This window comes from Sminthopsis crassicaudata, chromosome 2 (genome assembly GCF_048593235.1).
Source record: "Sminthopsis crassicaudata isolate SCR6 chromosome 2, ASM4859323v1, whole genome shotgun sequence".
Classification (NCBI taxonomy): domain Eukaryota; kingdom Metazoa; phylum Chordata; class Mammalia; order Dasyuromorphia; family Dasyuridae; genus Sminthopsis; species Sminthopsis crassicaudata.
In genome coordinates this window covers 510,542,948-510,558,482 of record NC_133618.1, presented here as the reverse complement: position 1 = coordinate 510,558,482, position 15,535 = coordinate 510,542,948, and the positions used below count along the sequence as shown (strand labels likewise).

The 15,535-nt window shown below is 36.5% G+C and overlaps 1 protein-coding gene across 2 annotated transcripts; it reads left to right on the top strand.

Annotated features, from left to right (window-relative positions):
• Window positions 1–258: 258 nt before the first annotated feature.
• Window positions 259–7,308, top strand: LOC141557845 (trichosurin-like). Of its 2 annotated transcripts, none has more exons than XM_074294130.1 (6): window positions 259–422; window positions 2,040–2,173; window positions 2,918–2,991; window positions 3,510–3,620; window positions 6,572–6,673; window positions 6,868–7,308. In XM_074294130.1, exons 1-6 carry the CDS (start codon window positions 327–329, stop codon window positions 6,927–6,929), a joined length of 579 nt encoding a protein of 192 aa, XP_074150231.1. In that variant the 5' UTR covers window positions 259–326; the 3' UTR covers window positions 6,930–7,308. The 2 variants fall into 2 exon arrangements, with proteins under 2 accessions (XP_074150231.1, XP_074150230.1); XM_074294129.1 differs by having other exon boundaries at window positions 259–446.
• The last annotated feature ends 8,227 nt before the right edge of the window (window positions 7,309–15,535 follow it).

The window sequence follows — 15,535 nt, the reverse complement described above, 5'->3', positions numbered from 1 at the left end:
TTCTGTATTCCTTAGGTGTTTAGGAAATTCATGTTACTCAACATAATACTGACTATTCTTGAAACTTAATATCTCCGAAATGTAAAATGTTCATTGTTAAAAAGTGCATAGTAGCTAGTGTCCTTGGAATCCTTAGTCAGTAGATAAGAATTGGTTAGAGGCTCTGCATAAAGTATCCTTTAGTGCATCTGGGGGAGGCCATCTAGGGCTATCTCATCAGAAGCCTGACCTCATAAAAGAGTATAAAAGCAGTTAGTCTGGAAGCCCAGAGCATTCATTGGAATCATTTTCATATTTCTAGCTGCTACTAAAGCACGGAAGCAAATATGGGCATGATGCAGCTTCTGCTGCTGAGTCTGGGACTGGCCCTCGTCTGGGGCCTCCATGCTCACCATACCTGTTCTAAGGAGCACCAACCAGATGTAAGTAAGAAATGGTGGATGCAGGTAAGTTGCCTGAGTAGTCTGGAAGAAGTTTAAGGGGTAACATACAAGAAAAACAGAAACTCTTCTTGGAGAACAGGAAAAAGATAGGACTTGAGGCAAGATGGAAAGGATTTACCTTCTTATTCAAAGCTGTCCTTCTTAATAGTTGTATAGCCTGATATATTGGAATTCAACTCGAAAGTCCAAAGTGATGCTTGCGTGCATGTATATGTGTATATGTATGTATACCTATTACCTATATATGTTATCTTTTCAAATAGCCCAAATGGGACATAGTCCAACTCTATCTTTCCAGCATAATCCACTGGGACAATTTATATCAATCAATCAATCAAAAAAGTGCTATTAATGTTCAGCATTGACTATGAGTCAGGCACTGTGCTTGGGTGTTAGAAATATAGACAAAATGAAATAGCCTTTTTTCCCTTAAAGGAAAATTCATTCTATTAGTGAAAATAATCTATACCTATATAAATATATGAAATATATAGGGACTCAGGACTTCACTGATATAGAGAATTGTTTGGATGAAGAAACGTCTACCAATTTCAGTTATTACCTTCTCTGACATTTATAATTTTAGAGAATTCCTGGACCACTAAGCCTTAAAATTATACATAAGGCCACATACCTTTTAAGTGATAGAGGACTATTCAGGTCATCCAGAGGAGCTTTAACGCTAACTTTCTAACCATTTTGCCATGCTCAATATAAACATATTGAAAGCAACTTGGGATAATGGGGCACTAATAGCTGTCAGGGAGAAGAAAGTAACAAGAAAGGTTTTTACATAGTAGATCAAATATAGAAGTTGGGTCAGATTCCATAGGATAACCTGTTAGTCCAACAATCCAAAGCATAGTGCTTGGAGATTTTCTTTCAGTCATGTGCCATTTAAATCTACTTACTTTACCAATAGGATTCAAATGGTAACTTTAGGGTTTTCTACCTGTCACATACTGAGACTGTTTCTACCATGGTTTATGAAGTGATCTCAGACCTAGGCAGAAAAGAGAAGAATAAAAACCTACAGGAACTTGCAGTGATTAGAATCAGACAAGGGACTCAGGATCAGCCCATATCTCTCATAAGTGAAATAGGAGGATACTAAATTATTAAATCCTAGAATAGATATCCCTGTTTCTGTGGCAATCCCTATCCTCACTATGCTCTCAAATAATTGCAACAGAATTGACCAGCCCTTTCTAAAGGCAAGATTGAGTAAGGACAGTAGAACTTACATTATTCTCAGAACAGCCTCAAAACACACAGTACAAATATTATCACTTCCATTTACTAGATGAGAAAAATGATGTATTAAAAAACTTTCCATATATAAGGCAACATTCCCAAGACTATGCAGGTAGTTAATATGAGAGCCAGGACAAGCTCCAACTGTCAACACTTAGTCTCATTTTTTCCTACTAGGCAGAGTTGGGGTAGGAATCTATTTTGTTTTGTTTTGGAAGCCTCCGTTTCTTTTTCTATAATATGTGAGATTTGGAGCAAAGTACCACCCAGCTCCAGATTCTCATGATCCTATGACTAGTGTGCTTTCCTTTCTTCAAATCTTACCCAGTTTTTATTCCACAGCTCTCAGGAACCTGGTACACTGTTGCACTGGCCTCAAATGTTACAGCTAAGATTGAGGAAGGAGGTCCCTTGAGGATTTTTGTCCAAAAACTCATTATAGAGAATGGTAACCTGCGTGCTGTCTTCTTCAAAAGGTAAATATTGCCCTGTTAACTGATGAATGTGGAAACCTGACTTAAGGTCCTGCTCTGGGTTCCCTTATCTCAGCCAGGTTGGACTTAGTCTGGCCCAGGAACTAGTAACTGTTGAAGCTTCCATACCATGGTTGGTCTAATGAAAACATAGGACCACCTTGGAAGGGAAAAGGGTCCAATAATAGGCAATACAAACTAGTGGGGGAATGATGATTGTTGGAGTAGAATTAAAAGTGTAGCTCATGGGAAATGAAGGGAGATAAGTAGGGCCAGTATTACTATTCCCATTCTCATTACAGATAAGAATACTGAAACTCATAGAGATTAAATGACTTTTCCCAAGGTCATACAGTTTATAAGGGGCAAAGTTAAAATTCATACTCAATCATTTGCTATGATTTAACCTTTCCATAATTAAAGTTAACATCTTTATGCAGAATAAAAGAAGAATAAATGCCCTATCTTACTGATTGCTTTGATTGGTTAACTGCCATCATTTACACCATATAAAGATCACATATTTTGAAAGTAGTATGTAGTACAAATGTACTCAGTTTTTTAAATGGTGAATCTAGTTTAATCTTTTTGAGTAATTTTTGTGTATAATATTATTCTTAGGATTATAAACAGTAAATTTGGGGAAATAAAATTGAAATAACAAATAAATATGGAAGGACTGTAGGATAAATGTCAAATTTCTTATGTGTATTTAAATGTTATTCAAATACTACTGTTTATTTTCAGAGAAAATGGAAAATGCATTCAATTTTCTGTGTCTGCTAATCCACCTGAGAAAGATAGCCCAATGAAGGTGAAATGTAAGTATAAATGAGCATCTCAATGAATTTCAGCCTTATGCTTTGAAATGAGTTAAAGGACCTATTGATAAGCAAAGAAATGTCTAGGAATCAGAGACAATATAAATCACTGCCTTTTGGGATAGGGAGAGACATCTTAAGCCTCTCATCACTCTCCCTCATTTCTGTATGATTATTCTATGCAGAGTAGAGATCAGGGGCTTTAACTCTCTTAACTCCTCCTGCAGAAGTTTCATCAGCCTTGATTGAAGAAAGTAAAATGAAAACTAGTTGTGTGAGGTGGCTGTAGTAAGCAGTTTTCCATATCTAACAAAAATTATGTGCATCTCTAGAGTTTAGGAGGAGCAAAGACAAAGGTTTGTGAACAGAGTGGCAGTTTACATGTAGTCTCAGAGGTTATGATGGGACTCAGGTTTCCAGAAACCCTTGAGAAAAAAACCTTTGATAGCATTCAACTCCTAATAGACTTCAAGTCATTGTATTAAAAATTCTGACATTGACTTCTCTTTGCTTCATAGATTCAGGAATTAATGATCTCTACATTAAAAGTTTCAAGGAAGATGAATATGTCATATTTATCTTGTATAACCACAACAATAAGGAAGTGACACTTTGGGGACATCTCTTTGGTATGTATATTATAACTGCCCCAACACTTATTCTTTTTCATAAAGGAAGAGTAAAGAAAGAAAGAAAGGAAGCCTATAGACTTGGGGATAAAATATGTCTAGCTGTCATGTGCAATGCCCAAATCAGGGAAAATGCTTTTCAAGACAACAAATCTGCCATCAGCAGACTGTTTCATTTACTTCTGAAGATAGCTCTGAACTTTATTTAATAGAAGATAAACTTTTTGAAGGAATGGGACTGTTTCTTTGTCATTTTGTCCCCGGAGTCTACTAGTGCTTGGCACACCATAAATTGTTAGTAAATGCATGCTGAATGATTTAGTGAACAATATGACACAAAATCTTCTTTAAGAATCCTTTCACACTACTTAAATAAGGATCAAGGGAGAGAGACAAGTTATTTATCAGAAACTTTATCATGTGATAAAATTATTTATTTATTCATTCAATAAATAAATATATGCATATCTTATTTATATGTACATGTGTATAAATGAGAATTGAGTGGAAAAATGGGTGGTGAGAAAATATAGGCAACAAACATACACATATATATACATTCATTTGTATATGTGTGTATGTTTGTATATATGTACATTTCCGGCTGTCTACAACACTGCCCTATACATATGTAATGGGGAATATAAAAATAATCCCTCATGAGGTTTATAATCTTGGACTGGAGGTAAAATGTATGTAAAATATTACAAGGCAATATGTAAAACTTCAAGATAAAAGGGATGGACAAATGCTAAAGTAGTTCAGAATGGGAAGGAGTCACTTATGACAAGCTGATGTGTCATGGAGATAGTCACATTTGAGCTCAGCTTTGAAGGTAGGATTGAGATGTTTTTGTTTGAGAGATTCAGGATTGGGTTAGATCTCTCCAGCAGTATGGCATCCCAGCACAGGCTTCATACAAACCTCCAAGTTTGCTTATACAATTCCTCCAAGTATTAGTGAGGGAGAGACATTGAGCGTGTGCTCAGTGCCTAGATTTGGCAAGGATTAATTCATAAAGGATTTTACTTTGATCTTAATCCTGTCTTCTTGTGTGAATCTAGTGTAATCTCTCCACATCTGTCACATCATTCCTTTTTTGGAAGGGAGAGGGAGATTGGAAGGCTGAAGAAGTTTTGTAAAAGTGACTCATCAGCTACCTTGATGGTCCCATGATTGACTTGATTTTTACTCATCACACATATACAATCAGTTGCTGAAGCTTGTCATTTCTACTTTCATAGCATTTCTATCATTTTTTTTTCTTGTCCTCTTGTCACAATAACTTTAATCCAGACCTTCATAATTTGTCACATTGTATATTAAAAAATCTATGATTTGAATTGGTCTTCCTATAAACCTCTTTCTTTTTTAACTAATTGTTCATAAAACTACCAAATTGATCTTTTTAAAACACAGCTATTATCATTCTATTCTTTTTTATGATAGTTTCCATTTAACAGATTGAAACAATAATTTCTATAATATAGTACAATAAAAATGTTTACTATTATTTCTAGTAGAAATTATAGACTCCTTTATTTGACATTGAAGTCTCATAAACTGGCCCAAATCTATCTCTCTGATCTAATAACATATCATACACTCATTCACATACTCTGTACTCTATCCAAATTGGATACTATTCTATTCTCAAAATATGACATCTACATCTTATATCTGTGGCTTAGCACAAAACCTTTCCCAAACCTACATTACTATTCCTTCTCATCTCAATCTCTTGGAGCCCTTAATTCCATTCAAGGCTCAACTCAAGCACCAAATACTTCAAGAGGTCATTTATAACTGCCCCAGTTAGTGTTCTCTTGCCCTCCAGTGAAATTATATCGCATAGATTTTGTGTTTTGAATACATTGTTTTTATGTATGTATACATTTATATTATATTTTGTATTTATTTATGTGAAGATGTTATATTCTATCTTTGGGACAATCATTTTACCTACACCTAGCAAAATGCCTGTCATACATGTATTTGTTGATTGACTGATCTGTCCTCCTTTATGATTGAATATGAAATTCCATAGTTAAACCAATCTACATGGAAGCTACTAACTCCAAAATTGTCAGTTGATTTGCCCGAAATAGTAGTATAGATTTCTTCCATATATCATTCAGCCACTATCCCCTGACACCCCTCTGCACTATCACAAAAGAGAGAATCAGCAATCATTCTCATCTTAATTGAAGATTATATGAGATCATACATGTGTAGCCCCCTTCCTATAAATGAACATTAGAAAAAGAAGCTAAAGTATAATAGTAAGGCTGAAGCTACACTAAAAGCAAGGGTGGGGTCAAGTTCAGGAATATGGGAGCTCTGAAGAGGGGAGAGATACCAGAAGATGCAGATGTCTACAAATGCCAGTGACCAGCCACTTCCAAGTGAAGTGTACTATTCTCTCAAACTAAATATAATTTGAACTGAGCCTTCTCTCAGGAACCTGTTTAAGGAGTTATGTGTTGAGATATAACTTTACTATTTCCATGGCTATTACCACTATTGGAACCTAAAAAAGTTATCTCCTCTCCACTTCTCTTCATCCCCTTATATCCCCTTTATCATTACTCCCTGATAAACTGACATCACTTAACCTTAGAAGTTACTGTCTTAGCTTTTATTTGCTTACTATCTGTGCTTTTAAAAACAATTTTTGCCTCCATCTAAAGATAAAACTACCTAAGATAGTTTTCACTGCATTCCAAACAATTTTTTGCTCCAAAAGAGTATGCCACAAATGAGGAATAAAAGGGAATCCCAAAACCAAAAGCTCTATACTTGCCATAAGCTTTATTGAAGTCTTTTTTTTCTCTAGAAACATAAAGAGGGGCTTCATATGTAAAATGTTGTACAAAACTTAAAGTGATATATAAATGATTGTTGTTGATTTTATAACTATTGTTATTATAATTTTTGTTTTTATTTTACAGGACGTACTCCACATCTGAGTGATAATATAAAGAAGAAATTCGAGGAGATTTGTATAAATGCAGGCCTTAAGAAAGAACACATTTTAGATGTATCTGAAGCTGGTAGGTCCTTCTTATCTCTGTTTTCTCAATTTGTAACTAGAAGGAGAATGTCATAGAATGGAAATATTCCTAACTTGGATCCCATTTGTCCTGTCTTTACTTTGTAGACTAATATTTTCATTACTATTCACTACTTGTTCCTAAATCTGCCTATGAATAAATTTTGTAATCATGTTCTTTTCACTGTCCCACAGGAATTCTAAGGAAGCCGCATCTTTGTCTTATGGGAATCCTACCTTCATCCTCCAAAGAATAATTCACATGGATAATCTGCTATCCCCAAAGAGATTCAGCCTTCATCTATGTTTTGCTTAATTAAAGAATCTCTAGTGGGATAGTTTCCTATAAATGTCAGATTTTCCCCTTGTAAATGAGGTGTTCTGAGTCTGTTTGGGAAACTATAAGGATCCATACCCCATTCCCCAAAAAGTGAAGTAAGAGGAAAGGACTTATCAAGTCTCTGAGAGTTTGTCCAGTCACCTCAACTTTCTGATGTTTTATTAGTATCTTTTGAGTTCCATTAATTACATTTAAATTAATTCTGTATGTAGCATACCTCTAATCTATCAAGTGAACTTTCCTTTGTAATGAAGATGATCATTTCAGCATAATCAATAAAAACAACAGCAACAAAATCTTTTTCTAAATTCTCAATTTCTTACCTGTCCAGAGAGGAAAAAATAAAGATACATCTCTTTTCCCTGGGGATGTTGAGGTTGGAAAGGGATCCCAAAAGAATGGGGTTTGCAGACCGGTGTAATGAGGTGTCTCAAAAGAATTTTCAGGCTTGAACTCATATCCAAGTCAAGGGGGAAAGTTTATTATAATTGTAATACCAATTGAAGCAGGCTAAATTCCAAAAAAATTATTAGCAAAGAACCAGAAGCAAAGAGACACATTTATCTAGTTCTTCATGTCATTGATATGTTAATTTTATAGCCTAGAAGTAGAATTGTTGAGTGGTCTCAGGAATTTGGTTATCACTGACCAGCAGATCTAGGATTATATTAAGGCCAGAAGACTTTAAAATCATTAACAAACAAGATTTTCAAAACAATAGTTTTCTAAGGATCACTAATATATCTTCCCTAAAGTCTAATATTCCTAGGCCAGAAGACTTTTACAACCATCACCTACAGATTGCCTGAACAATAGTACTGCAAGGTTGGGGGGTGAGGGGGGAAGAGGATCTCGGGGTCACAGATTCCAAAGTCAAAAGACTTTAGAATCACTGACAGATTGTTAGAACTGAAGCACTCCAAAGTCAAAGGACCTTAAAAGTATTGCTATATTCCATCATTTCCCCTCTCAAGTTCATTTGGTAGAAAAAGACAGATCTCATCTTCTGGAGCTGCTTTATGTTGATAAAGGGTGTAGAGCTGTCCCTGTCTAGTGGGCTCCAGACTGAATAGAAGAAACATGTAACTTAAAGATGGCAGCAGCAGCATTCAGTGGGGTGCTGAGTGTCAGAATCAGTTAGCTGATGATATTCAAAGTGAACAAATTCTTGCAGGTTCATAGCTTGGAGTCTGGAAGAAGCAAATCTACCAGAAGGAAGTAACAAAAACTACCAATGTTAGTTCTCAGGAGATTATGAAGAAGCTTTTAAGAAGGTGGTGTAGCATTATGAGGGAGTTTGCCAGAATAATTTTGGAATGGATATCCTACAATTATTTCTAAGGACGGCCCATAGACCATACAGTGAGCCCTTGACATACCTACACAACTAGTGCAGATTTCTGAGGTAAAATTGCAGCAAGAGTGAGAAGGGTTGCCCTCACTTGCTCTCACAGTATTAGTTGCACAAACCTGGGATGTAAACATGGCCATTATGGGTCAGTGACAATTTCTGTACCTGTGAGATACAGGTACAGCTACAGATAGATATTGAGATATGTGGGTAGGAGATTCTTTCTGGAAAAAAAATAGGGGATAATCAGCTTAAAGTTATTCCCCTGGGGGGGAGGAGTAGCTAGTACAAATGGGGTGGTATCCAGGATGGAGATGGTAACATCCAGGGTGGGGCCTTTGCAAATAACACATCACATCACACATGTGGGCTTCCTCAAGGATGCTGATGGCCCCCCCAACAATCCTGAGTGTTTCCCATTGCCCACAGAGTTCCCTAACCTGGCTAAAGACTAAGGAGTTATTTCCCCACTGTCAGGGGCCACAGACCGACACCAAGAGAGCTGGAGAGAAAATACTAGGAGCAAAACTCTCATCCTTGGAGTATTGTTAAAGGTACACCTGAAAAAAGTGAAAAATAACAAGAAAGCAGAGTGAGGGAGAGAAGGACACAGACAATTTGACATTTCTCTATCTAGTTTGTTTCCAGAAATCCTGTGGAAGACTAGTTTCAGGTCCTCTATAATTTCACAGGAATATTCAGGAATGTCTGAAGGAGAAGAAGTAACAGGAAGAAGTAACACTTTCAATTCTATAAACATGAGTCCAGCTGGGGAACCCTTAGAGTTTGACTCAAGTTGGAGTATTAAAAATGACCTTTTATGTCCTGCCTAATGGGAGATTCTTCACCCAGTTCTCTTGGGTCTCCAGGCACAGTTTAGTAAGGATTCACTTGAGAATGTGATTCATTTTCTCCACCTTCCCAAAAGAATGAGGTTGCCAGGCAGATGATAAGTAATCTTAAATGCCTTAGCCACCTTTACAATTATTTGAAAAGTTAAGGCTGGGCCATTGTCACTCTGCAAAGAGCTGGACAAGCCAAAAAGAAGTTCTCACTGACTTGATTCTGGGATTAGAAACTAGCCTGAAGATGTTTGAAACAACCCAGAAGGAGAAAGTTGTATTCTCTTTCTTCGACAAGGGCTTTTTCTTGCAAGCTATATGAAGGGTGTAAGAGTCAGGAAGCTGAGGAATTAAATGTGCCATGGTCCAGAGCAAATAGACAGCAGGACAGGCAGCTGAATCTGCAAGCCTGTTTTTTTTGGCCTGAAGTGAATCCCTTTTCTATTGTCCTTTACAAAACATAAACCTCTATAGGTCCATGGACAGCTTGCCTTAATTGTCAAAAATCCCTTTTCTTTCCATAGAGCCTCATGAGCATGCAAAACATGTCAGTATAGATATTCACACTCATTCCTTTAACCAATGCTAAAACTCTGTGAGGGCAAAAATGCTCTGCACCTAGTGGGGAAGTTGGAACTTCCAATGGCTGCCCTAGAGTGACTTTGGAGGCTTCCTCAATTAGAAGGGCTGTGGCAGCTGGCTCTAAGGCAGGAGGGTCATCCCAAAGACACCAAGTTTCTTTGAGAACTAAGCAAGGGGTTGGGGATAGGGTTCCAGAGACTGAGTTAGGACCCCTAGGATCTGGTCCCACCTTCTATCAATGTACAGTTTGAAAGGCTTTAGGTAGGGCTAAGGCTGGAGCAAGAGATGAGTTTAGCTTTCACGGTCTTAAAAACCTTGGCCTGATCAGAGCCCCATTCAAGGGGAATTGTGTCAGGGCTTTGAATAGAGTCATAGAGAGGCTTGGGAATAACTAAAGTTAGGTACAAAATTCAATCATGTCCACAGAACTACACAATGGTTCAGGGAGTGATTAACAAACAATTCAGGAAGGCATTCCTCTGAGTAATTTATGGCATTTCTCTCAAATGGTGGGTTACTGACTTAATGATCAGAAAATCAAATTCAAAATTCAAAAGTTACCATCCCAAGAGATTTTATGTCTAATAGTAAATTCTACTAATCTCAGTTTAGAGCTAGATAAATTATTTTAAAAGTTTACCAGGACTTATACACATGAGATTTTTGTTTAACATGTTTTATATGTTTAAACTGATCTTGGTACAAAAAAATCAATTTTTTACAAGCTTATAGATTCTTAGTAAACATATTTCTTTTTAGGAACCTTAAATCCTAAACAGGCTCATTTCTCAGGGCTTATGATCTTGCTTACCCTGATAATTTAAAGAAAACCAGCAAGCTTACAAATTAAGGGGTGTGACAAAGACCCCAAGGAAGGGACTGAGCTTGTTGTTGTTTAACCCAACTATTTTTAGTGTTTTCATGGGCTGTGCTGTTTACTACTTCTCCCCACTCTGTGAAGCAGGAAAGTACTTGTTACACACCTCATTCTTAGAGGTGAACTGATAAGGTTTTTACCTCAACCCTCCTCACACACAGTAATTATCAATTTTAGGTCTAACATGATGGCAATAATTACAAATAACTTAGGTAGTAATTTTAGAATTTTCTTGAGTAATAGCCAAATAGTCTCAGCTATAATTTCTATTCCCTTAAATAAGTTTCCTTTTTGTTGTGGGGGAAAAACAAGACATTTTTTAAAAATTGAGATAGAATAGATTTTGGGGGGGGGGGCGAGCCAAGATGGTGGAGAAGATACACGTGATTTTGTGAGCTCCCTTCTTCCCTCAATATCAATTAGTTAAATCAGCCTCAAAAATAACACTGGACTGATAGAAACCACAAGGACTGGAAGCACAACTTACCAGCTGAAGAAAATCTGGAGTTTCAACAGAAAACTTTGGTTCCCAGGGGAGGAAGAAAAAAGGCCAGTGCAGACAGGGTGAGGTGCTAGCACACTGCCCCAATCAAGCTGGGGAGAACTCTGGGATCAGAGAAGCCACTGAGATAGAAGAATCTGGCACAGGCTGTTAGCTCTTCTCTGCTTATAAAACAGCAGTTCAAAAGAGAAATCAAGCCACTTTAAAATATAAAACCAGATCCTAGAACCACCCCAATCTGGAAGTGACCTAACAGATCTCAGCATGGCTGTGAAACCTCCATCTGCTGTCCGGGGCTTCACCTTGGGGTAGTTAAGAGCTTGAAAAGCGGGGACATAGCCCAAGGCATATAATTCACATAGTGCCTGGCTTGGCTGGAGGCTGTGGACCTCAGCCACAGAAGTCCAAGAGAAGCGGAACCTTTGAAATAGGGACCGTGGTTTCTGAGCAGACACTTCCAGTTTGAGCGCAGGGGCTTTTCATTTCAGTTGCTGATATCCACGCCCCACGGGACGCATTGGCTGGGCTTTGTGCCGCCTTTACTGTTCAGTCTTAAACCTCAGAGAAGTCTCTAGGACACACAGCGGGGTCCTTCACTGGGCAACCTTCACAGCGCAGTTGTACATCACCTCTGAGGCACTTCCAGGGAGGGGGAGGGGAACTCTCTCCCAGAGCTATCTCTTAGCTTAGGCACAGGGGCCCCGGCATCCATCTGGTCTGGGAGGAAGGTGGTAAAGAAATAAATAAATAATTTCTTACCCCAAGAACTGACCCCAAAAGATTTTTTTAAATATGAGTAAAAAGCTAAAGAGAACCATTGATTCTTTCTACACAGAGAAAGAGGGGGTATCCAACCCCGAGGAAGTTAATAGCAGAGAGTCAGCAGATAACAGCCTAAAGGGGAACGATACCTGCCCCCATCACATAACTCTTTCCTAGAAGAGACTATTAAAAAGTTAAGAGAGTTTGAAGAAAAATGGGGAAAGGAAAGAGAAGCTATGAACAATGTTCTAAAATTTGAGTTGGAAAAAATAAAGAATTCTCAGGAGATGCAGGGAAACAAAATTTGTGAATTAGAAAAGGTTAAAAAAATCACAGGAAAGTAGGATTTCTAAATTGGAAAAGATAAAAAATTCTCAAGAAAGTAGGATTTCTGAATTGGAAAAGATAAAAAGGTCTCAAGAAAGTAGGATTTCTGAATTGGAAAAAGAAAATAATTCTCTAAAAAAAATTAGGGAAATGGAAAAAAATTCAATAGAGCAAAATAATTCATTTAAAAACTCAATTGGGCATATACAAAAAGAACTAAAAAATGTGAATGAAGAAAATAACTCATTAAAAATCAGGATGGAACAAATAGAAATGAATGATTCATTGAGAACCCAAGAATCAGTCAAACAAAACAAAACAAAAAAAAAAATGAAAAGCTGGAGAATAACGTCAAATATTACTGGGAAATTCTATAGACCTGGAAAATGGATCTAGGAGAGATAATCTGAGTATCATTGGACTTCCCGAAAACTATGATGAAAAAAAGAGCCTAGATTCTCTTTTACAGGAAATCATCAAAGAGAACTGTCCAGAGATAATAGAAACAGAAGGGAAAATAGGTGTTGAAAGAATTCATCGAACACCTTCTGAAAAAGACCCTAAAAAAAGAACTCCACGGAATATTGTGGCTAAGCTGCAGAATTACCACACAAAGGAAAGAATATTGCAAGCAGCTAGAAAAAAGCAATTCAAATATGAAGGGGCCACAATAAGGGTCACTCAAGATCTGGCTGCCTCCACATTAAAAGATCAAAGGGCCTGGAACCTGATATTCCAAAAGGCAAAAGATCAAGGATTGCAACCAAGAATAAACTACCCAGCTAAATTTAGCATTTTCTTCCATGGAAGAAGATGGTCATTCAATGAGAGAGGAATTCCATTCGTTTCTAAGAAAAAAAAAAACAGACTTAAACAAAAAATTTGATCTACATCCACAAGACTGAAGAGAAACAGAAAAAGGTAAACAGAACTCTTGAGAACTGTATCTCTGTTGTGGATATATAGAAAGTCCGCATGGATAATTTGATTTTACTGATATAAAAAAAAGGGGGGGAGTAATAAAGGGCAGGGGGTAGTATCAGAAAAAGGGTAAGGAATGATAAAAAGAGGGAAACTACATCCCAGGAAGAGGCATAGAAAATATACCATATCTGAGAAAATTTAGAGAGGGAGAGAAACATTGTGTGAATCTTACTCTCATTAGAAGAGGCTCAAAGAAAATATAATTGACATATTTGCTTTTCAGAGAATTCTCTCTCACCTCATTAAAAGGGGGGAAAAGGAAAAGGGGAATAAGGGAAGGGACTTGGAAGGAGGGGGGAGGGATACTAAAAAAGGGAGGACTGCGTGTCACAAGTGGGGTCTATAAATTAAATATAGGGGAAGGGGCTCAGGGGGATCAAGGGAAAAAGCATAATCTGGGGATAATATGATGGCAGGAAATACAGAATTAGTCATTTTAACTGTAAATGTGAATGGGATGAACTCTCCCATTAAATGGAGGTGGATAGCAGATTGGATCAAAAGTCAGAACCCTACAATATGTTGTTTACAGAAAACACACTAAAAGCAGGGAGATACACAGAGTAAAGGTAAAAGGTTGGAGCAGAATCTATTATGCTTCAGGTAAAGCCAAAAAAGCAGGGGTAGCCATCCTTATCTCAGATCAAGCAAAAACAGAAACTGATCTAATTAAAAGAGATAAGGAAGGAAACTATATCCTACTAAAAGATAGCATAAACAATGAAGCCATATCAATACTAAACATATATGCACCAAGTGGTATAGCATCTAACTTTCTAAAGGAAAAGTGAAGAGAGTTGCAAGAAGAAATAGACAGTAAAACTATAATAGTGGGAGATCTCAACCTTGCACTCTCAGATTTAGACAAATCAAAGCACAAAACAAATAAGAAAGAAATTTAAAAAGTAAATAGAACATTAGAAAAACTAGGTATGATAGACCTTTGGAGAAAACTGAATGGTGATAGAGAGGAATATACTTTCTTCTCAGCAGTTCATGGATCCTATACAAAAATTGACCAAATATTAGGACATAAAGATCTCAAAATTAAATGTAAGAAGGCAGAAATAATAAATGCCTTCTTCTCAGATCACAATGCAATAAAAGCTACATTCAGTAAGAATTTAGGGATAAATAGACCAAAAAGTAATTGCTGAATAATCTCATCTTAAAGAATGACTGGGTGAAACAGCAAATAATAGAAACAATTAATAATTTCACCCAAGATAATGACAATGATGAGACATCATACCAAAATCTGTGGGATGCAGCTAAAGCAGTAATAAGGGGAAATTTTATATCTTTAGAGGCTTATTTGAAGAAAATAGAGAAAGAGAAGATTAACGAATTGGGCCTGCAACTTAAAAAGCTAGAAAAAGACCAAATTAAAAACCCCCAACCAAAAATCAAACTTGAAATACAAAAATTAAAAGGAGAAATCAATAATATTGAAAGTAAAAAAAACTATTGAATTAATAAATAAAACCAAGAGTTGGTTTTATGAAAAAGCCAATAAAATAGATAAACCTTTGGTAAATCTAATCAGAAAAAGGAAAGAGGAAAAGCAAATTGTTAGTCTTACAAATGAAAAGGGGGATCTTTCCACCAATGAAGAGGAAATTAGAGAAATAATGAGTTACTTTGCCCAACTTTATGACAATAAATTTGATAACTTAAGTGAAATGGATGACTTTCTCCAAAAATATAGGCTTCCTAGATTAACAGAGGAGGAGATAAATTGCTTAAATAGTCCCATTTCAGAAAAAGAAATAGAACAAGCTATTAATCAACTTCCCAGGAAAAAATCCCCAGGACCAGATGGATTTACATGTGAATTCTACCAAACATTTAAAGAACAATTAGCCCCAATGTTATATAAACTATTTGAAAAAAATAGGGGATGAAGGAGTCCTACCAAATTCCTTTTATGACACAGACATGGTACTGATACCTAAACCAGGTCGAGAGAAAACTGAGAAAGAAAATTATAGACCAATTTCCTTAATGAATATTGATGCTAAAATCTTAAGTAAGATATTAGAAAAAAGACTTCAGAAAATCATCCCCAGTATAATACACTATGATCAAGTAGGATTTATACCAGGAATGCAAGGCTGGTTTAATATTAGGAAAACTATTAGTATAATTGACCATATTAATAATCAAATTAATAAAAACCATATGATCATCTCAATAGATGCAGAAAAAGCATTTGATAAAATCCAACATCCATTCCTACTAAAAATGCTTGAAAGTATAGGAATAAATGGACTATTCTTAGAATAATCAGGAGCAT